The following is a 21,226-nucleotide window of genomic DNA, read 5'->3' as shown; positions in this document are numbered from 1 at the left end:
GACGGTTTCAGTAAAAGCATCAATCGAGAATCCCAGAACTCGGTTCGGTATGATATTGATGAAAGGTCGATTGGGCCGACTGCAAAACAATTCTGTCACAGTGAAGATTAATTATCGCTCAGCGCTGAGCTAACTAAGTGGCGCGACCAGGTCGCTCTCTGCTAGCGAATCACACTTATATATCCAGCTTCCTTTTTCTTCAGTTAATTTTTGCGCTAATCAACTTACTAATTCGTATGATCGCAAGAAGTTACCAACTTACCTCGATTATGTCCTACTCAGTCCGTTCGTTCGTTACTATTAGTCTAAATAGAACATGCCTTGTTGTCAACTTGACAGTTTGATTTCAACAACTTACCTGCATGCCATCTACCTGTATTGAGTGACGTTATGTTCTCGTTTAAAACAGTACTACTGCTGCTGCTACATTCGGCATTGAAACTCCATACACGATTGGTATAATATACGGTGTTTCAATCAAGGTCTTTCGACACGCTTTTCGTTCGATGTTCCCATCAAGCCGATAATAATCAACAATGCCTCGCTCGACCGCAAAACGTCCTAATCACACATTCACATAAACTTAGCGAGCAATAATTAGCTAGCATATTTCTTAGCTATTGACAAATAAGCGTCCTGCTCACTGCACAACTGCTATAGCACTCACAATGGCCGCTAGGACGGCTTATCTGTTGTACCTTGAGCTATTGACACTCTACGTGCTCACCTAATTTCTCTTTTTCTATCTAACTGAACGAACTTGCCGTTTTCCGCGTCCTGTCTCTGTGTGTGTGTGTTATATATGTCCGTGATGAAAAGAATCTGCCATGATGCCCGAAGTGCGAAGTCCCCTTGCGGAGACTAGCGGTTCGACGAGCGGGTTCAGCAGCCGGCAAAGCTCAGTTGAACAATTCGCATCGATCGAACTCGGTGAGTCTTTCTATTTTGTATCGCGGGTCGATTCGCGATCATGAGCCCCACATCTAAATTCTCAGCCAACTTGAATTTCGGATCCGTTCACCGGCCCAGCGTTGGATAACGCCAGCGATTGCTGGCTACAGCCCGGCCCGACATCGTGGGATCTTCCGATCTGCCTACCTCCACATTTTTGAAACTTGTCCGGAAACTAACTGTCGAATAGAAAAAAACTAGCGAACTATTTGTTTTTATTCCCTCCGTACGTCTCGGAACTACGCATCCATTTTTCGATTTCTTGTTACCGGCATGTCGCAGTTAACAGGTCTGTAGGTTCAGATCACGCTTTTGTACCCTTCGTATCTATGGTTTAACTTATTATAGCCGTTCAGAGTGGCGAACCAAGTGCGGATTATAAAGACCGACTTCAAGCTACGTCAACGTCGGCCGTTTTAGTCTCGCGCTTGACCAAACGAGCTAACAACCCCTGTCATTTCCGCTGATATCACCATCACAATCAGGAATAGTGAACCTAACTACAACTTAACTAGCGACACTTCCAAACCGATGCTGTGGTCCGGTACGAATTTCATGGTTTCTTCGAATTAGTTCACTATCTTCGATATAGATATATGTTTGGACTTAGCAATCCATCAGCATCAGCCCCTTCATACGTAGCGTTCACGTTCGCCAGCGAGTGATCTTGGCTGGTGAACGTGGCGTTCAAATACTTTTCGGTAGCGTTTTTTGCTTTTCTCGTCTTTTGTGTGCAACACCGCATGTTATAGCAGAACATCCGTCGTAGCTGAATTTCCTTAATACTGTCGGACGTTTAGGCCGTCATTAACAACTGCACGTTGCGCTAATGAAGATAAAACATTATGATCCATAAATTTGGGTAAGTTTCCGCACAAGGAGCCGCTTTCCATACACAATAGGACCTTCTAACGCGCGTGCGTTCCACCATTGTGCGTTCTTCAACCAGATGTAAGTCCAGTGCAACAACAGCTGAGCGAAATCAACCACCGTTATCAAATTATCGGGGTGAAGCTCTCTGACAGACAGAGGGATCTGGACGGACTTGCCGATGAGGTCAAGAGGCACCACGACACCATGAAGTCTCTTTCGGCCTTTGTGCAAACTAAGGTATTACTACTTCTACTTTTAACACTATAGATAATGATAATGTTATCCACTTCCTTCCTGTGATACGGCATCTGTTTTTGATGTATGATAGATTGCTTTATTACTCATTGGGCGATACAGTGCACATATATGTCGGAAACTTAGTTAATAATCCATTTTCTTTATTAAATAGGAGCGCCAGTTGCCCAAGGACGTGTCACCCGCCTCTAAAGAACTTGCCGATAAGCAATACTCCGTCTTGAAGGAGATTCAAAATGACTTGGCGGACCGTCAGAATGAGATGGACCGAGTCAAGATCGAAGTTACTGACCTGTTGCGTAGAAAACCCAATGCGATTGGCGCAGACAGTCTTCAGCACTCGCTCCACGAGCTTGTTAGCAAATGGTCCACCCTGCAATCCCAGATCAGGGATCAACTTGCACTTCTCAATGACTTTAGGGACTTCCAAGATACCCATAAGCTCTTGGATAACTGGCTGAATCAAAAGGATAAAATGTTTCAAGTTCTAGGTGGGTATTTTGCTGAGCCTTAGAATCGCTCCTTTTCGGCTGATCGTTTGATTTACTGAAGAAATGGTTAACATCAATTATAACAGTCATTTAGTCTATATTAGGAGTACCTTCCCTGTCACCTTCCAGAGCTAGTGTGACAGCATATTAAGTATTTTTTTTATTAAGTCTTATTATTTTGATATTAGATACCTTTGAGTATTTCGTTGAGCTCGTAAATTTAACTCGTTTGTATCTCTTTATAGGCCCCATCGCTCATGAACCACGTATGATTACCGCCCAAATGCAACAGGTGCACGTGATGCGCGACGAGTTTACCTCACAGGAGCCTCTTATGCGCAGGATGAACCAGTCCGGAAACGAGATTTGCTCAAAAATGGGCTCGGCGAACCCTGCTGCTAGGAAGGTCAAGGAGGGTATGGACGATATCCGCAAGAGGTGGGACGAGCTTTTGGGTCGTCTGGAGGAACGCGAAAGAAACCTAGATGCAGCGACAGGGGCCACCCAAGAATTCCATCAGGCCATCAACAAGCTTCAAGATTTTCTGCAGAATATCAGTGACAACTTTGATCGCTTGGGTGATGACGGCGCTGATATCCATGATCAACTGCGGCGACTCGCTGGTCTCGAGGATGATCTCGAACGACAGCGCCCTCTACTGGCCGAGGTGGAAAGTATGTGCGATCACCTCTGTGATATCTTGAGTGATCCCGCTTCAAAGAGCGAAATTAAAAGCAAGTTCGCTGCTGCTGACCGCCTGTACAATAACCTTAACCGAAAGCTGAGTAACCGACGCGCTGAGCTTGAGAACTCGCTCAAGGAAGACCGCGAGTTTGTAGCGAGCCTCAAAGAGGCCCAGGACTGGTTCGATGAAATTGAACACAAGCTGTCGGCTGACTTCAGAATTTCTGCTGACGAGCATATCCTACGCCAGCAGATCGAGCGTTATGAGCCCGTCTACCGTGAAGTTTTGGACAAGGAACACGAGGTTCATATTCTCCTCTCAAAAGGTAATGAGATCATCCAGAAATTGGGCCGTAACAAGCCTGAAGCTCAGCAGCTGAAGGCAAAGATGGATAACATGCGCAAGAACTGGGAGAAGATCAAGCGCGAGGCGACTGAAAGGCACACTCGACTGCAGACAGCGATGGAGAATTGCAAAAGGTTCTACTCGGTCCTCAATAAGTTTGGTCCTTGGCTGCAAGGCACTGAAGCTAAATTTAATGAACTAAAACCACCTTCATACCACCGCGCCGATCTAGACAAACAAATCCGTGAAATTCAGACATTCAAAAACGAAATGTCCCGTCACGCCATTGACTTCGATAACGTGCGTAGTATTGGAGACGTTTTCCTGGGCTGCACGGACATTGATAAGGAGAAAGTTCGCGACGACCTAGACAACCTTCAGAGAAGATGGAACGAGCTGAGTAAGACTATAATGAACCGTGCCCAAGACCTTGACGATATTGCAGCTCGTCTTGGCGAATTTAACGACAAGGCCCGCGACGTAGGACATACCCTTCAACGCATGGAGGATCGTGCAGCGTCGCACGATGATGGCGTACGCGATGCCCGCACACTCGAAAAGATGAAGAGTCTTCTTCGCGAGACACAGGAATTCCATAAGGATCTTAACCGTCTGCGTGCATACGGTGAGTCCCTGATCAACGGCGCACCAATCGGCTGCGATACGCGTCACATTTCGGATACTATGGATGAATTAGAGCGTCGTCACCGTGAGCTCACACACAGACTTGAAGATAAGTGTCACGAGCTCGACGCTGCCGCCGGAGTTATGACCCAATTCAACAACAAACTCAAATCTGTCCAAACCAACTTCGGTCATCTCGAGGACGAATTTAGTGAGTTCGGTCCAGTTGGCCGCGATCTTCGTATTCTAAACATCCAGATGACCGAAGTTAGAACATTCAAGGATAAGCTGCATAGAGCTGATGAAGAGCTTAAGGAAGCGGAGCGCGAAGCCCGCGACGTCATTGCTCAGGGCTACACCCAAGACGCAAAGGGTCTAAGAACTCAACTGGATAACTTGAAGAAGCAACTAAGTCGCCTCAACGAAAAAGCCAATAAACGCGAGTCTGGCATCGAAGCTATGCTGGAAAAACTAACGAAATTCTACGACGATCTCGGCGATGTACAGCGCAGCCTTAACGACGCATCCAACGAGGAAAGAAACTTCCGTCCCGTAGGCGCTGACGTTGAGACTATTCGGCAACAACAGGAAGAATTTAAGCACTTCCGTCGCAACCTCGTTGAACCGCTTGGCAAAGCCATTGAGGAGATCAACCGCATCGGCCAAGGTCTAATTCAATCGGCACCCGCCGGCGTAAACACTGTCCAACTAGAAAGCGATATCGAAAAACTCAACAGTGAATGGAATCTACTTAAGGAGCGTATGAATGAAAGGGAACGCACGCTCGATGCGGCCCTACTTCACTCCGGAAAATTCCAAGAGGCTTTGGCTAGTGTAGAGAAATGGCTCCAGGAAACGGAGGAGATGGCTTCTAATCAGAAACCACCATCGGGAGATTATAAGGTAGTCAAGGCCCAACTGCAGGAACAGAAGTTCCTTATCCGCCTGATCCAGGATAGACACAGCAACATCAATTCGCTTATGCGAATGGGCGAGGATGTCATGAAAAATGTCGCCCCTGCAGAACGCTCGAATATCCAGAACACGCTTGAAGATATCCGTGAGAGATATGACAAACTTCACAGCGGAGCCAAGAGGCGTATGGATGCTCTGGAAAGAACGCTGCCCGTTGCCAAATCGTTCCAGGATAAGATGGCTCCATTGGTAGACTGGTTAGACCATGCAGAGAAGAAGCTCACATCCATGCAGACCATCCCTACCGATGCTAACAGGGCCGCTCAACGTGCCCAGGAACACAAAAACTTCCATAGGGATATTCTAGATCATAAGCGAGACTTCGAAGAGCTCACCGAGATTGCTCAAACCCTTATGAGTCTCGTGGGAGATGAAGAAGCTCGAACAGTTGTAGATAGTATGCGAGAACTGACCGACCGTTATACTAGGCTCGTGGAAGAGTCTGAGCGGTTGGAGGATATGCTTCGTAATGCTAAAGAGGGTAAGCAACCTTTGTTATGCCGACAGCGATCTATTAGAGACTAAAAATTTGTTTTTAAAAAGTACTAAAATAATGTATTACTATTATAGAGAATCACAAACTACTGGGTTTGTATTTAAATCTACAAAAACATACATATACCTTGCGAATTTGTTCAGGAATCCGTGCATTCTCTGAGAACTATGACGAGCTACTCAGCTGGATAAGCGAGATGGAACGCCGCCTGCAGCGCTATCAGATTCTAAGCGTGTACCCGGAAAAGCTTCAACAGCAACTCGAAGAGCTTACTGAGCTTGGCGAGGACATTGCTGATCACCAGCGACAAGTAGATCAAGTCGTGTCAGCCGGACAAGACATGATGCGGTTCGCCACTGGAGACGATGCTTTCAACCTGAAGGATCGCCTTGACAATCTGCAAGCACGCTACAATGACCTTGCAAGCAAAGCGGCTGAAAGAGTTCGTCAAGCACAGGAGGCTCTACCAATTGCGCAAAATTTCCACCAGAATCACGAGAAGGTCTCCAACTGGATTGATGAAGCTGAGACCGTCCTCAAATCGGTTGAAGGTGCTGGTCTAAACGCGCAGGAAAGTGCCATTCATCGACTGGAACAAGATATTTCGCAGGTTCGCAAAATTATTGAGGTTGTGAATCACCTTGGGCCGCAGCTCTGCCAATTGTCGCCAGGTGAAGGAGCAAATGTTATCGAATCGATGATGACTCGACTTAATAGGCGTTTCGATGCCATCTGTGAGCAGATTCAACGGAAGGCTGAACGTATCGAATTATCCAAGCAACGTAATAGCGAAGTCATTGGCGATCTCGACAAAATTAATGACTGGTTTAGAGATCTGGAGAAGCAGCTGCAGCATGCAGAACCCATCATCCCAGATCCGGACGCCCTCAGCGCCATGCTCAAGGAGCACAAGGCAATCTGCGAGGATGTCAGCAGCCAGAAGGGTCGCGTTAGAGATCTGCTGGCGGCTGCCAAGAAGCTCATGCGCGAATCGACAGGCGAAGACCAATCCTTTATTAGGGACAAGGCTGAAAATCTTAAAGACATATCAAATCGCGTATCGCAGATGTGCGCTGACCGTCTTAGCGCACTGGAACAGGCTCTGCCTCTTGCCGAGCATTTCTTCGACACGCACGCTGAGCTAGTTCAATGGCTCGAGGAGATGGAAACCGAGGCTGAACTGCTTGGCGCGCCTGCCCTTAACCCTGCTCAGATCAAGAAACAGCAAGATAAGAACAAAGCATTATTGCAATCTATGAGCGATCACAAGCCATTGTTGGACAAACTGAATAAAACGGGCGCGGCCCTTATCAAGCTCGTGCCAATGGAGGAAGGCCGCAAGGTACAGTACATCATGAATCAGGACAATCAACGTTACAACGATCTCAGGAACCTGCTTAAAAACCAGCAGCAGGCACTGGAAGAAGCGATGCAGTCAACTGCGCAGTTCGCTGATAAACTGGACGGTATGTTGAACGCACTCGCTAGCACTGCTGACCAGTTGAACAACGCTGAGCCGATCTCGGCGCACGTCGAAAAAATCCAGGAACAAATCTCAGACAACAACGCCATCGTGGACGACCTTGAAAAGAAGTCGTCGGCTCTTGACGCCGTGCGCAGGGCTGCTAAGGACGTTATATCCAAGGCTGACGGAGATGAGCCTGCTGTGCGAGACATCAAGAAGAAGCTCGCAAAACTGAACGATCTTTGGGAGGAAATCCAGGGGCTTGCCAGCAAACGTGGGAGGTCCCTGAATGACGCTTTATCTGCGGCAGAAAGATTCTGGGATGAACTCAATGCCGTCATGAGAGCTCTTAAGGAATTGCAGGATAACATTAACGCCCAGGAGCCACCGGCGGTCGAGCCCAGCGCTATTCAACAGCAGCAGGAGGTACTTCAAGAGATCCGCGAAGAGATCGGCAACACAAAACCAGAGGTTGACCAGTGTAAACAAGCCGGTACCGACCTCATGAGGCTCTGTGGTGAGCCAGATAAGCCCGAAGTGAAAAAACACATCGAAGATTTAGACCAAGCCTGGCAAAACGTAATGACTCTCTACGCGAAACGTGAACAGAGTCTTGCAGATGCACTTTCGAAAGCAATGGGATTCCACAACACCCTGCAGGATTTGCTCGAGTTCCTCGACTCTGCCGAAGAGCGGTATAGCAAGTTGGGTCCCATTGCCTCCGATATCGCCACCGTTAAGCACCAGATTGCAGACCTCAAGGACTTCAAAGACGATGTGGATCCCCATATGGTACAAGTGGAGGCCCTGAATCGGCAAGCCAAGGAACTCACCGAACGCACCACCCCTGACCAGGCCAGGCCTATACGAGAAGCCCTCAAAGATATCAACAAGAGATGGGCTGCTCTCAACAAGGGCATAGTGGATCGCCAGAAGGAGCTCGAGAATGCTCTTCTAAGGCTAGGACAATTCCAACACGCCCTAAACGAGCTTCTTACCTGGATCAACAAAACCGATCGTCAGCTGGAGGACGTCAAGATCGTCGTTGGCGATCCTCAGGTCATCGAGGTTGAATTGGCTAAACACAAGGTACTTATGAACGACATACAAGCTCATCAGTCCACAGTTGACTCCCTGAACAAGGCTGGACACCAGCTCATCGAGCTGGACCGCTCAAGCCGAGATGCCGGAGAAACCCAATCCAAGCTTGCGAACCTCAATGCTAGATGGCAGTCGCTTCAGGACAAGGCCAACGATAAGCAGAGACAGCTTGAGGCGGCGTTGCGTGAAGCACAGCTGTTTAGCCAGGAGATCCAAGATCTCCTTATGTGGCTGAGCGACGTGGACCAACAGCTAGCATCCTCCAAGCCTGTCGGAGGACTTCCGGAAACCGCTAGGGAGCAACTTAATCGTTTTATGGAGCTGTATAACGAAATCGACAGCAACCGCCACAAGGTGGAGAACACCCTGTCACAAGGTGCAGACTTCGTAAGACGCTCCGATGGTTCTGCAACGAATCTCCAACACAGTCTAAAGACGCTGAAATCTAGATGGGATACTGTATTGCAGAAGGCAAACGATAGAAAGATTAAGTTGGAGATTGCCCTCAGGGAGGCAACAGAATTCCATGAGGCACTTCAACAGTTCGTCGACTGGCTTACCGACAGCGAAAAATATCTGAGCAATCTCAAGCCCGTATCGCGACTCTTGCCTAGCGTACTCGATCAGATCGAAGAGCATAAAAACTTCCAGAAAGATGTCTCTGCCCACCGTGAGGTAATGCTGAATCTTGATAAAAAGGGAACCCATCTTAAATACTTCAGCCAGAAACAGGACGTTATTCTCATTAAAAATTTGCTTGTAAGTGTCCAGCATCGTTGGGAACGCGTGGTATCGAAGGCAGCCGAACGCACCCGTGCTCTGGACCACGGCTACAAAGAAGCCAAGGAGTTCCATGACTCCTACGAGGCCCTCGACAAGTGGCTCACCGAGGCTGAGCATACCATTGAAGACCTCGCAAACGTCGGGAACGACCCAGAGAAAATTAAGAGAACCCTGTCTAAGCACAAAGAGTTCCAAAGAGCGCTAGCAGGAAAGCAGGCTACCTACGATGCTACGATGAGAGCGGGTCGTCTGCTTAAGGACAAAGCACCGAAACAGGATGTGCCAACTCTGCAAAAGATGCTTGATGACCTCAAAGACAAATGGAACCGCGTATGCGCCAAGGCTGTCGATAAACAGCGCAAGCTAGAGGAGGCACTGCTGTTCTCTGGCCAGTTCAAGGACGCGGTGCAGGCCCTCATCGATTGGCTTGACAAGTCCATTCCCACACTTGATCCCAACGAGCGGGTGCATGGAGACCTCGATACTGTCAACAATCTCATTGAACAGCACAAGCAGTTTCAGGCTGACCTCAAAAACCGCCAGGCCAACCTCGAGTCCGTCCGTAAGACCTGCCGAGAGTTGCTGCGCACTGCTTCGGCTGAAGATGCAGCTCACATCAGGTACGTCAACAATGTAAATTTTAGTTCAACTATTCTCATATATAACATACATAATATTTACCTATTTGTTATACTTGCATTTAACTATAGTTTATGTCAACTTATCATGCATAATAAAATATGAATAAATTAATTAATAAATAAAAAATAAGAAATAGTAATAAAATATTAAGCTACATTCTACAGATATGTTAAAAAACTGTTGGTGAAATTATTTGATGCATTATAGGCAGCAGATGTCTGACCTGGAGTCGAAATGGGAAAACGTTATGACGTTATCTAACCAGAAACAACGTCGACTGGATGACGCGCTACGCCAGGCAGAGCAGCTGCACAAATCCGTACACATGCTACTGGAGTGGTTGAGCGACGCCGAGATGAAGCTCCGTTTCGCTGGTCCACTGCCCGACGACGAGGCCACCTGCCGTCAACAAATAGCCGAACACCAGCGATTCATGAAAGAGATGGAGCAGCAGGGTCACAACAAGGAAAAAACAATCGCGCTTGCTCACGAAATACTTCAGAAGTGTCATCCAGATGCTGTTAGCGTCATTCGACACTGGATCACCATTATTCAATCCCGCTGGGACGAAGTGTCCCAGTGGGCCAAGCAACGCCTGCAAAAGCTTGAGGATCACCTCCGCGGCCTTCGCGATATTCTAGATCTACTGGAAGAACTCATGAGGTGGCTATTGGGAGCAGAAGCTACGCTCACGGCCCTTGAAGCCCAGCCGCTGCCGGACGATATTCCGGCTACCGAACAGCTGATCGATGACCACAAGATCTTCATGGACGATATGTCACGTCGCCAACCTGACGTAGATCGTATCGCTAAAGCTTTTACGACCAAGGTCGCGCCGCAGCCCACATCAAAGACGCCAGCTGGCCGGAGCTCGCGAGGCCCGCACATACGCGCAGGCACGCCGGGCCGCGCAGGAACGCCCACTAAGGGCGCTGCCGGCGAGACCGGGGGCACGATCACGAACCCGCGTGCTCGCGAACTCATGGACAAGTGGCAGAGCGTCTGGCTGATGGCGCTCGAACGCCAAAAGCGTCTACAGGACCACTTGAAGTATCTGAGGGAACTCGAAGGCATCCGAAACTTCGACTTTGATGAGTGGCGACGCAGGTTCCTTGCCTGGCTCAACGCTAAGAAGATGCGCGCTATGGACGCCTTTAGGAAGATTGACAAGGATAATGACGGCAAGGTCACCAAGCAGGACTTTATCGATGGCATTATCGAGTCAAGTAAGCCGATCATCGTTTTAAATAACCTCACTATTAGCAAAGCTCTAGTGATGTTGATATATATATATATATATCATCATACATCTGTTCAGGAAATCTACAGAGGCTAATGACGAGATACTTAAAAAAACGATACTTTATATGTTTGTATGCAATATTTCGCTTCCATGAACAAATAGGGTTCCCCACCAGCCGTTTAGAAATGGAACGCGTGGCAGACATCTTCGATAGGAATGGCGACGGTTACGTTGACCACAAGGAATATATCGACACCCTCAGGCCGGACCGCGATGTACGTTTTCTTTGTCTATTTCGATATCATAGCCTTTACGATGCTCTCTACTTATCTACCAGAAATGATTCTTCATTAATTATATTACGCAGTAGTCCGTGAACTATTTTGCCGTGTACGATTTCTTAGAATAGGTGTCCAACGTGCTATTTTTGCTCACGTCTCTTCTTCGTTTTCATTTTTAATGTCAAGATTTGTCTTAGATCTCTTATCTTTACCCGTGTGAAGGTCAAATCTGTAGATCACTATAGCATCGAAGTATCGAATTTAATAACAGAGCGGACGCAGTATGATTAAATTTGGTAATCATAATAATAAGCATGTAAAATTTGCATAGTATATGTTTTGTTACCGTGCATGATGATCTACAGACGATAATGGTAATCTTGGTTACTTGTTGTTAATCGATGGTGAGGTGTTTTATGATCACTATTGCTAGTATCGTCACTATTATTGGTATAACTGGGGGCATTTTATCAGCTGTCTAGTCTAACGGTGTTATCCTTTTTAATTCGACCTGTAAGCAATGTGCGGTGCATGGTCCACGAACGGTAAGTGTGTGTCGAGGAGGTTCGAGGGGCCACTTTTGCACCAGCCATTGGCGCTCGCACTGCACATTCTTTATATAGTCCATCTTGCTTCTCTGAGCTTATTTCGAGCTAGCAAAATGATCTGATGCTAGCTTGGTTAAAATTTTCTATGTTTTCCTCCATCCTTATTAGGCTTGTTCCTCATCTTCCAAATTTTTCCCACCCTACTATCCCACACGCCTTTCTAGAACAAATGAGTAACTTTGACTTCGGGCAAAACAACGTCCTTGCACATACTGTAAAGTCTAACCGGCATCGCACCCCATATTTGCAAGCTTCTGCCGATTTCTGAGTTCATGTCTACCCCACTTAGCCCTCTAGTCGAACGCTTGTGTCGATGAGTGATTTTCAACTTTTCAGTGAAACGTTGGTTGATTCGATGTTTTTTTTTTTTTTCCTATTTCTGTGTATGGGTATGTGTGTGCGTGTGTGTCCTGTTATGTTTTATAACATAGTTTATTGTCGTCGTGTCGACAGGACAATTGGATCATTATAGATGACGTTTTCTCAAAATCGACTATCAGACATTATTTATCTTCGTTTATGAAATCGACCGTTGAATGATCGTTTCACCAGCTTAGGCTCTAAATGCTGCAAAACATATTTATGCCTAAATGAATAAGCGGTCGTTGTTTGATGCTGTGCGTCTTGCCCATTGTACTTACATATCGAATTATGGTCCACAGAATCGCCCACTGACTGAGGCAGAGAAAATCCAGGACGAGGTGCAGAGACAGGTCGCCAAGTGTACCTGCGTCCACCGCTTCAAAGTCTTCCAAGTTGGAGAAGGCAAATATAGAGTACGTAACCTAAAAATAGTGTCTTTCTCGTTGTTGCCAATACGTTTACCTTCTGCAGATCGGCTACAGTGAAAACCGGAACGAGCGTTGTCCGTTATATAGCTGATGATTGCTAGTTATGGGTCACGTAAGTGTGCTAACACGATGTTTCATTTCTTGTTTATAGTTCGGAGAATCTCAGAAACTTCGTCTTGTGCGGATCCTTCGTTCCACTGTCATGGTGCGAGTCGGAGGAGGCTGGGTCGCTCTCGAGGAGTTTCTCGTTAAGAACGACCCTTGCAGAGGTGAGTGACTTAAACTTCATTCATCAAAAAAATAATTTCTTTAGCCAGTGTCCCAGTGCGCAAAACCATAACGATTATGTCCTAAAAATTATCTGTTTACCTGTCACCTATGAAATCTGTGCTGTTTGAGCTCACAGATCATCATTGTTTGGATATGTGCGCTAATGGTGTTCAGTTTTCATAGCTAGGTACGTCAATCAGATACCCATCGGCTGGCTACGAAGCAATAGTTATTACAAAAAGAAATTAGAGAAGACGACAGTCTGTATTCTGTCGCACAGCAAAAGTCGGCATCAATTCAGCGAGCAGTGCACAAAATCATCCATTAGAAAAAAGCGGTTACGGTACCTCAAAGTTCACTTGGTGAAGGGCAGTTATCGTGTTTCACTGACGGTGACGAATCATGCTCACGTACTATATGTTCTTTTCATCTCATCCTTGTCTACCTACCTGGTAATTTCCTTTGCCGTGATCTAACACGCTCGAACAAAATAAAGATGTCGCAGGCAATCGCGAAGGCGCGTTGCTATTAACCAAGCTCATCATTGAGCGATACCAATCTGTAACCAAACCGTTTGCTCTTCAAGTGCCCCATAGTGAGTTGCCTTCTGAAATGAACCCATCACCTCGAAGAAATGACTCTCACATGTAATTCTACGTCGCACCACCGAGAGGCAAAAATTAAGTAAGGCCATGGCCTCTCTCTATATGTCAACAGATCCATATACCTACATCCACAAACAGACGACTACTTTATTAGTAACAATATCAGCACAGCTAGAGAATCATAGTATTAAACCTGTTAATCGTACTTCATCTAAGTTGAATGGCTTGAATACCTCACCGAGGCCTAAATGTTGCCCTTATTGACACATGCATTTAGCGCTGGCCACGGCAACCAATGACTTTTCCCGTTGTAATCAATGGACATCAAAGGTCCAACGACAGGCTGGTCTGTCGAAACTTTGTCGATCAATTTTTAACGAACGGGTTTTGAGTGTAGCGCCACAAATCGGCTGACCATGGTACAATCAACGAGAGAAAATAAGAGCAATGATAAGAACTACAACAAATCTAGACGAAGTACAACGAACTCACGCTATTACGGACGGCACACATACATCGACATCTACGCGGTCACATAATAGACTTAAACACAGTTACACCGCGGGTCCTATCGTTATGTTTGCGGTTCGGACCGTAGCGTTGTTCGTTTATCGCGATCAATAAAGATTGGCCCGTGTGTGTATTGCACTGTACGACGATAGGCATACTCGCTATGTTTGTTTTGTTCCTTTGTGACAGCTTCCCCTCCTCGGAAATGATTCCGTCGTACGTATCGAGCGTTCCTTTGTTTTGTTGCTACTAGTATTGATAATTTTTCATGTTTTTGCCTAACTTCAATGATTTTGAGTCCTATTATTACGGAAACAGATAAATGTAATAATAATAGATGGCATCTGCATCCCCTTCGGCTATACGTAGGGTTGCTCCTCTTTAACCTATTTGTCGACAGCATCCCAATTGTTAAATTAAAATCCAACTATAATTAGCTTGCTTCTGAGCGTGTTTGCTAAGAAACGTTTCATTGACCGTCCTGCTACAGATATTCTGTAACTCACAGTTGTTGTTTAGCTGTTTCTGATAAGACTCATGAATCGTTTCGAGAGTTTCACCATTGATACGTTTGAATATCTTTGTAGTTTCTGCTAATTGCGATACGCGAGCATCGCAAGTACAATGCAATGTTTATGATGTTATTATTTCTGTTATAATATCACGTACTTTTGGATCAAGTTTGATCTTTATGGCAACGAGTAACCTTACTTTGTCTTGTGGTCCAAGCACTTGGTTTTTGTTATGATAACACGACGATGCGTCTGCTCATCGTAGTCATTAGACTGGAGTGCATGATATTTTTTTGACGGCGTGTGTTGCACGTTTCTAAATCCCTCCCTCTACCCCAATTCCCATGCACGACGTGCATCTTACACAGCCAAGGGTCGCACGAACGTGGAGCTGCGAGAGCAGTTCATCCTGGCCGATGGAGTCAGTCAATCGATGGCCGCATTCAAGAGCAAGGGTCCTTCGTCGTTCGGCAAGGGTCCTGGCGGTTTGCCGACCCAGGGGCCGATCACCAAGGTGGGTCAAATCGCCTTGCCTGTTTGCAACGCCATGCAGGCAGGCAGGCAGGCAGGCAGGCAGGCAGACAGGCAGCAGTATAGGCGATTGAAAATGTACTGACTGATTTGCAACACAGCAGTAATTCGCCACTAACCTAACTCATATCCCGCATGATACTGTAATATGTAAACTAAATAGTCACATCCCACGTGCACAGCACTTATAGCACAAACCTATCGTATGCTGAACTCGCTCAATAAATGCGTCAGACTTGTTCTACACGCCATACTTTCTGGTGACAGTAATATGGCCATTGTGGGACAAATAGCTAGAATTATATATCTAAGCATCACGGAAGTCTTGTATTGTTCTCAGTAGATATAGTTGTCTAGCAAAAGATTAAGTGGCCTTGTATTTAGTTCATGTCGTTCGCTACGTTAACGCTTTTGATGGTAATCCAAGCTTGCTTTTGTTTGTTTAGACCAACTATCTAGGTTACCTCTCAGCCCGGCGTATTTTCGGTCGGTAAGTGGCCGTTGAATAAGTATTAAAACGGGTCATCGGCTGCACCAACACAATCGAAAACTTCCCACTGCATGCGCCTACCTCTTTGGTTCAACACCCATCGTTACGACTCTTAATCCACAATTACATTCATTTGTAGTAATAATAAGATATACTGATTTCAACGATATTATCACTGCAAACACACAAATAGTTCACTAAGTGCAGATCGCACAGTCTATTTGCGAAGCGGATAGTTGTTGAAGCGGGAGAAGCGTTTCTCGCTTTGTAAAGGTCACAGAAATTTGGTTAGGCATCAGAAGGAACTGTCACGCAGCTAAATACGTACAAGTCTGTAACGAGATTTGCAAATGAATCCATAGAATTTGCGATAAACTTTCATAGGCGGTTAGTAGTCTAACGACGTCTCAGACGAACCATGCATCTTTCCGTTATACACGTTACGTTCCGGCGTCTCATACGCTGGTGACTGACCTGATCTGGCTTGGTTCGTCAGGCGCATTAGGTCTGACCCGGTGCCTCCCCGTACGTACCACGCTTCACATGGCTGACATCGAGGAAAACCCAAGCAGCCGGGCTCAGTCGATTCTGTCGAGGCCCGGATCGGCGCCCAGTGTCCACTCGGTACATTCCACACACTCACAGGACACAGCAAACAGCAGTTCCGCCACAAGCTCATCAGTTGGATGCGCCGTTACCCACGGCCAACAACAAGGCGGTTCGATTCCGGCGGGCAGTAAGGGGCCGCAAGGACGCGGCTTCAGCCATCAGCTCGGCTCATTGCCAGCACCGCAACCTGGTGGAGGTACAGCATCAACAAGAAGTTCGAAGAGCCCAGAATCAAGGGTAGCGCCACCTGCCGCGGGCGCAATTGCAGCCACTTCCGCTTCCAAGTCCAGGATACCCGTTCCGATGAGTATGGTATGGATCATAATCCCATTAGCTGGAGCACTGGACCAAGTTCGCTGATCTCAGCTAATGTGTACCACTGCCTGCGTACCATTCCCATGTCATCATCATCATGGTCCTGAGTTATTTCCCGGGATAGTTTATCTCAGGGATCGTAGAACGTGACATTTGTGTTGATTTCCTTGTTTTCCATTTTTAGTTCGGTTAGGCAAAAAATTTCCTCACAGAGAGACACATTCTAAGTTTTACGCGGTTTAAAATGGCATCATGATCTAATCTTAAGCTAAAAACTGAAGCCGGCAAGTCTAATCTGGATAGTTAGCAACGGGTCCACCTTTGATTGGTGCATTAACCCAAAAGTTACATTTCAGTTCTTTTGGCTTTCAATAGACAGTCGGCGGTGATAATACTAACATTTCGCTTAGGCAAGCATAGTTCTATTTTGTGTAAAAACAGAGATCTATCTATCATGTCCATTGTGCACATACAGATACGATTGTTAACCCACAGATCTATTTCAGCGAGATATCGTTCGTGACGTATTTTCATTTGAAGAGGTTCTGTTTGACGTCGTCACAATTAGATCCAACGAAACACCATAAAAAGTATTTGAATACACACAGGATTTTTGTTAAGCCAAACACATTGTTTACGTGTATTGCACGAATAGTTCCTGCATGCGTCGCACAACATCTAATTTTGCATACGAACATTTAACGGCATGTCGCTGCCGTTAATTAAGTTAACTATTAGTAGTAGGATTTGCTCAGTTCTGAGTTCTTGTTGTATGTAAACGGGTTGAATAGGTTCGTGAAAAGACGGAGAAAAGCATTCCTCTGAGCACGCAGCGCAAGCTCGCAGCCGATCTTGAGTCGGAGCGCTCGACACCCCTCGGTTCGAGACCAAGGACTTCTCAATCACGCCTTACTCCAAGTCGGTGCAACACGGTCATACCAACTAGTAGTATAATAATGAAGATAACGATGATACCTGTACTGATATCAAACAACAATAATAGATATCAAATGGGTTTGTTCAATGTCTTAGGCTTGGTTTGCAACAAAGGCTTAAATCGAATCGAAATTAATTCCTTGATTAACTGGCATGTCTTTGCATTAGGCCTAGGCGGCAGTCGTCCCTCGTCGCGTCCTGCCAGCAGGGCCAACAGCGACCTGTCGACCGAAAGCTTGGAAGGCTTTCGTCGCCGCACGCCAAGCGCCTCATCGGCTACAGGCACCCGCATTCCGACGCGCAGAACGCCCTCGATGACCCGCCAGAAGAGCGACTTACAGGCCCGCGAAAAAGGCTGGCGCTAATTGCATCAGTTCCTTTCAATGAATTACCTGCTGCTAACAGCTACCATCCTCCCGTAGACTGGGGACAGCCCGGCTGGCATCGTACTCCAAAACATTTGACAAACCCGCACGCACAGACAGCAGCAAAAATAGAGATGCCAACAATAACATATTAATAGTAGTATGGATAATACGAAAACTAATTATAAGTAACCATTAAACACATGCGCAAAAAGTTCGCTTAGGTGTAGAGTAATAAGCCAAACCGAAATCGTACGCTCAGGACGATAACGCCATTTCGGTGGCAACGAATATAGCTTTTTCACTTATAGAGGTAGAGCGAGAAAGACAGTAAAAGAAACAATAACAGACCCACACAAGTGTACGCTAACGCCACCTATAGATAAACTGATATACTAGCCCCCTCGTCAGGACCGAATGGGTGCTGGTAACAAAGTGTGATCGGGTTCTTAGGGGCGTCATTACTTCGGCGAAGCTGTAACAAGTAAGCTCTGTGATAACACCCAAATCCACTTTCTCCTCCAGCCTTTCCACTGTACAACAACAACAACAACAACAACAACAACAACAACAACAACAAACAACAAACAATGTTCTGCTTACCATTTTGGATGGCGTTCGATAAAAGATGACTACGCATTCACTCATAGGATGAAGCTTACATTACCTTAATTGCGGAAGTTTTAACAGTTACACGAACAACACGAGATCTATGATTGTGACAATGCATTAACGGATGACCATTTTAACGATGACAGTAAGTACAATTACGAACTGGAAGTGCAAATCCGTCAGGACCTATCGAACGAGACGACGTTCATCAGCCCGGTGGACACAGTCCGTCGTAGAGTTAACTTGACTTGCGAGGTCGAGTTGGGATTGGTAACGGAAAATTCTGTTAAGAAAATCACCTTAACATAATTTATTAAAGCCAGAAAGATATGCTACATCTGGCCAACGCTAGAACGGAGAAATGCAGCTCGGTTGATCCACCTCGATACGAATGGATACGGAGTGTGAAAGAGATATAGACCCTCATGTTTAGCTTTAATGTAGAAAAATGGGACGGTAGTGAGGTTAGGGTCCATATACGCATATGGAAACGAAAGGGGGTATATATATACACGTATATATACATCGGACTAGCACACTGAGCCTAGAGATTGTTTTCGCTAGCTAGCTAGCTAGCTAGCTAGCTAGCAGGGGCAGAAGATAAGGAAGCATTATGTGTCGCGTGAAAGATAGATGAAAGAGAGAATGTACAGTGGCGTAGCAGGGCAAAAGCAAACCAGCAAGCAAGGCTTCCGCGAACGGCCACGATAATGGTTTCTGATTGAAAATGAGAGAAAGGAAGGAAGTGCGATGCGAACCGTAATTACGAGAGGAGATCCGAGAGAAAAGTGACAGATGAAGCAATTCTACCGGACATCCCGATACGTTAAACGAAGACCAGGCCGAAGTCGGACCTACTCCGAAAGGTTGGGCTCCACCTCGATCTCCGCCGGCAGTGTAGAATCGACTTTTTATTGGAATCAATGGCGGAACGAAAGCTCCCTTGCTCAATCGCTTTCTCCAGGAGCCTGCGAGCGATGGGGATTTCGGGCACGTTCAGACTTTCGAAAAAAAAACTATAATTTGAAAACAAGACGATGGTAAGTTTTACTTCTTTTGAAAATATTCTCCGAGGAAAATCCAGTGTCCGCATGTAAACTAATGCTGTATTTGCTCACTGATCATATCTATTTTGATTGATAAACGCCTTTTACTTAAACATCAATATACGAAGATCAAGATTACACGAAGCTTGACGTGTCAAGGGCTAAGCGCTCACGAAGACGAAGGCGTATAATAACACTAGTCGAGACCATGATACTTGATTTTGGCAAACACCTCTTCGAAGGACTTCTTCTAATAATATGCTATACAGATGAAGATCAGATGAGAGTTGAGTGTATAGGAAGCGCGCGACGGTCGATAGGAGGCACTTGATGGATTGGGATGTTGGAAGAGCACTCCCTATGACATTCCCGTCTTATATACATTATATAATTGTAATAATAATGATATTGATGATAATTTTTCATGTTACCATTTCAACAGCCGCGCACTTACGATCGTTTTATTGGATTATAGTTAAGAAAATAGCAGTAATAGTGATGCTACGCGTAACTTTATGATGAAACGAGCGGTGCTTGGTTATTTTGGTGCCATCGTAAACTACTTGTCAATATCGACAGTAATAAACCGGAGATTCGCAAACACATAATAAATACTATCCATTCTGACGTCGAAATGTATGAAGACGTAGGGTATACTTTATAATTTTGTTTGCCTAGCAGGATTTACTTATAGTAAGTAAAATAATCATGAATTATCTTATTATATGAAAATGTAATGGTACGCGACAGAAGGTCTGGTCCGCGGCGAGAGTACGATGGAAACATACACTGCTGACGATCATGCACGAACAGGACCATGAACAAACAGGCGCCAATAGTACCAACACAGAAGCCGCTTATCAACAATAGGCAAAGCTAAATAGACAACGTCAACAGACGACAGGACAACTGTCATGATCAAATAAAGGCGATAGACAAAATGCTTGTTTCTTGATAATCGCATTGTACAACCCGCTTAACTTAAGGACCAAGGCGTCCAAACGACGAGGCTTAATCGAATAAATTTATATTAACAATGAAAAAAAAAAATGTTGTCCTTTGTATCATGAGAATATATATTGAGTTTCTTTTAGATCTGTTTAGAAAAAATTAGAAGTAAGATTGTGGACAGTCGGCGTACCAGCCAAACGATTAATTTTTTCGGGATATAAAAGCACCTCCTTATACGTCTTTGACACAAGTCAATGGGGTTAGACTTGAATTTGAGGTTTTTCGATTTTAGCACAATTGTAAGGTCTGCCACAAAACAGAATTTCTCTTAATATGATCTACATTCTTCAATGAGATTCATGAAGCACTGGGGCATAACTGTACAAATTTGGATACTTTTCAAACATTAAAGTACACTGAAAGCCGATAGCTTCTCTGGCAGATAAAATGGCTTCGAGAACCGCTTACGATAATAGTTAATCCAAGGCGAAAGAATCAAAACAACTTCAAATACCTAGAGACGTATCATCGCTTTAACAAGACATTTGAACGATGTTTTTGTCCTAAAATTACGAGATTGATGCAGTGAAAAAAATGCTCAATTCCTTTTTTCTAGCATGAACTCCCATCAAGGCCGACCGCTCCTGTCTGTCTGTCTGTCTGTCTGTCTGTCTGTCGGGGTAACCAGTGAATGCGCTGTGAGGTGACTCCTCTAGACGTCAACTTTCTTAGATAGGGCCGTTGTCGCTTAAAACTTAGCCCACAGTGGGCAGAAATGTTTAGTTCGGAGCTTGTCGGAACAGTGTTGTCCCTACCTAAGCAGGTATATCTATCGTTCGGAATGACGTTCGATATCAGTGCAGTT

At 45.6% G+C, this 21,226-nt stretch overlaps 1 protein-coding gene across 31 annotated transcripts in view; it reads left to right on the top strand.

Annotated features, from left to right (window-relative positions):
- shot (dystonin-like protein short stop) overlaps nucleotides 1-21,226 on the top strand; it is a 240,444-nt gene that overhangs the window by 216,162 nt on the left and 3,056 nt on the right. For 17 of the 31 annotated variants that reach the window (XM_086988312.1, XM_086988310.1, XM_086988313.1 and 14 more), the window contains 14 exons: nucleotides 820-930; nucleotides 1,901-2,061; nucleotides 2,234-2,570; nucleotides 2,816-5,680; nucleotides 5,839-9,664; nucleotides 9,894-10,912; nucleotides 11,092-11,204; nucleotides 11,729-11,755; nucleotides 12,481-12,594; nucleotides 12,761-12,878; nucleotides 13,376-13,474; nucleotides 16,024-16,448; nucleotides 17,243-17,369; nucleotides 17,556-20,460. In XM_086988312.1, coding sequence (XP_086844438.1) covers nucleotides 820-930; nucleotides 1,901-2,061; nucleotides 2,234-2,570; nucleotides 2,816-5,680; nucleotides 5,839-9,664; nucleotides 9,894-10,912; nucleotides 11,092-11,204; nucleotides 11,729-11,755; nucleotides 12,481-12,594; nucleotides 12,761-12,878; nucleotides 13,376-13,474; nucleotides 16,024-16,448; nucleotides 17,243-17,369; nucleotides 17,556-17,752 — 9,539 coding nt within the window. In that variant the 3' untranslated portion in view covers nucleotides 17,753-20,460. Of the gene's footprint in view, nucleotides 1-819; nucleotides 931-1,900; nucleotides 2,062-2,233; nucleotides 2,571-2,815; nucleotides 5,681-5,838; nucleotides 9,665-9,893; nucleotides 10,913-11,091; nucleotides 11,205-11,728; nucleotides 11,756-12,480; nucleotides 12,595-12,760; nucleotides 12,879-13,375; nucleotides 13,564-14,874; nucleotides 15,021-15,483; nucleotides 15,528-16,023; nucleotides 16,449-17,242; nucleotides 17,370-17,555; nucleotides 20,461-21,226 lie in introns of those variants that run through there. The other 14 variants (XM_086988319.1, XM_086988292.1, XM_086988318.1 and 11 more) reach the window with 10 other exon arrangements.

This window comes from Varroa destructor, unplaced genomic scaffold (genome assembly GCF_002443255.2).
Source record: "Varroa destructor unplaced genomic scaffold, Vdes_3.0 BEIS01000004.1, whole genome shotgun sequence".
NCBI classification, from domain to species: domain Eukaryota; kingdom Metazoa; phylum Arthropoda; class Arachnida; order Mesostigmata; family Varroidae; genus Varroa; species Varroa destructor.
The sequence above is the reverse complement of the archived record's forward strand: the minus strand, read 5'-3'. Positions and strand labels throughout refer to the sequence as shown.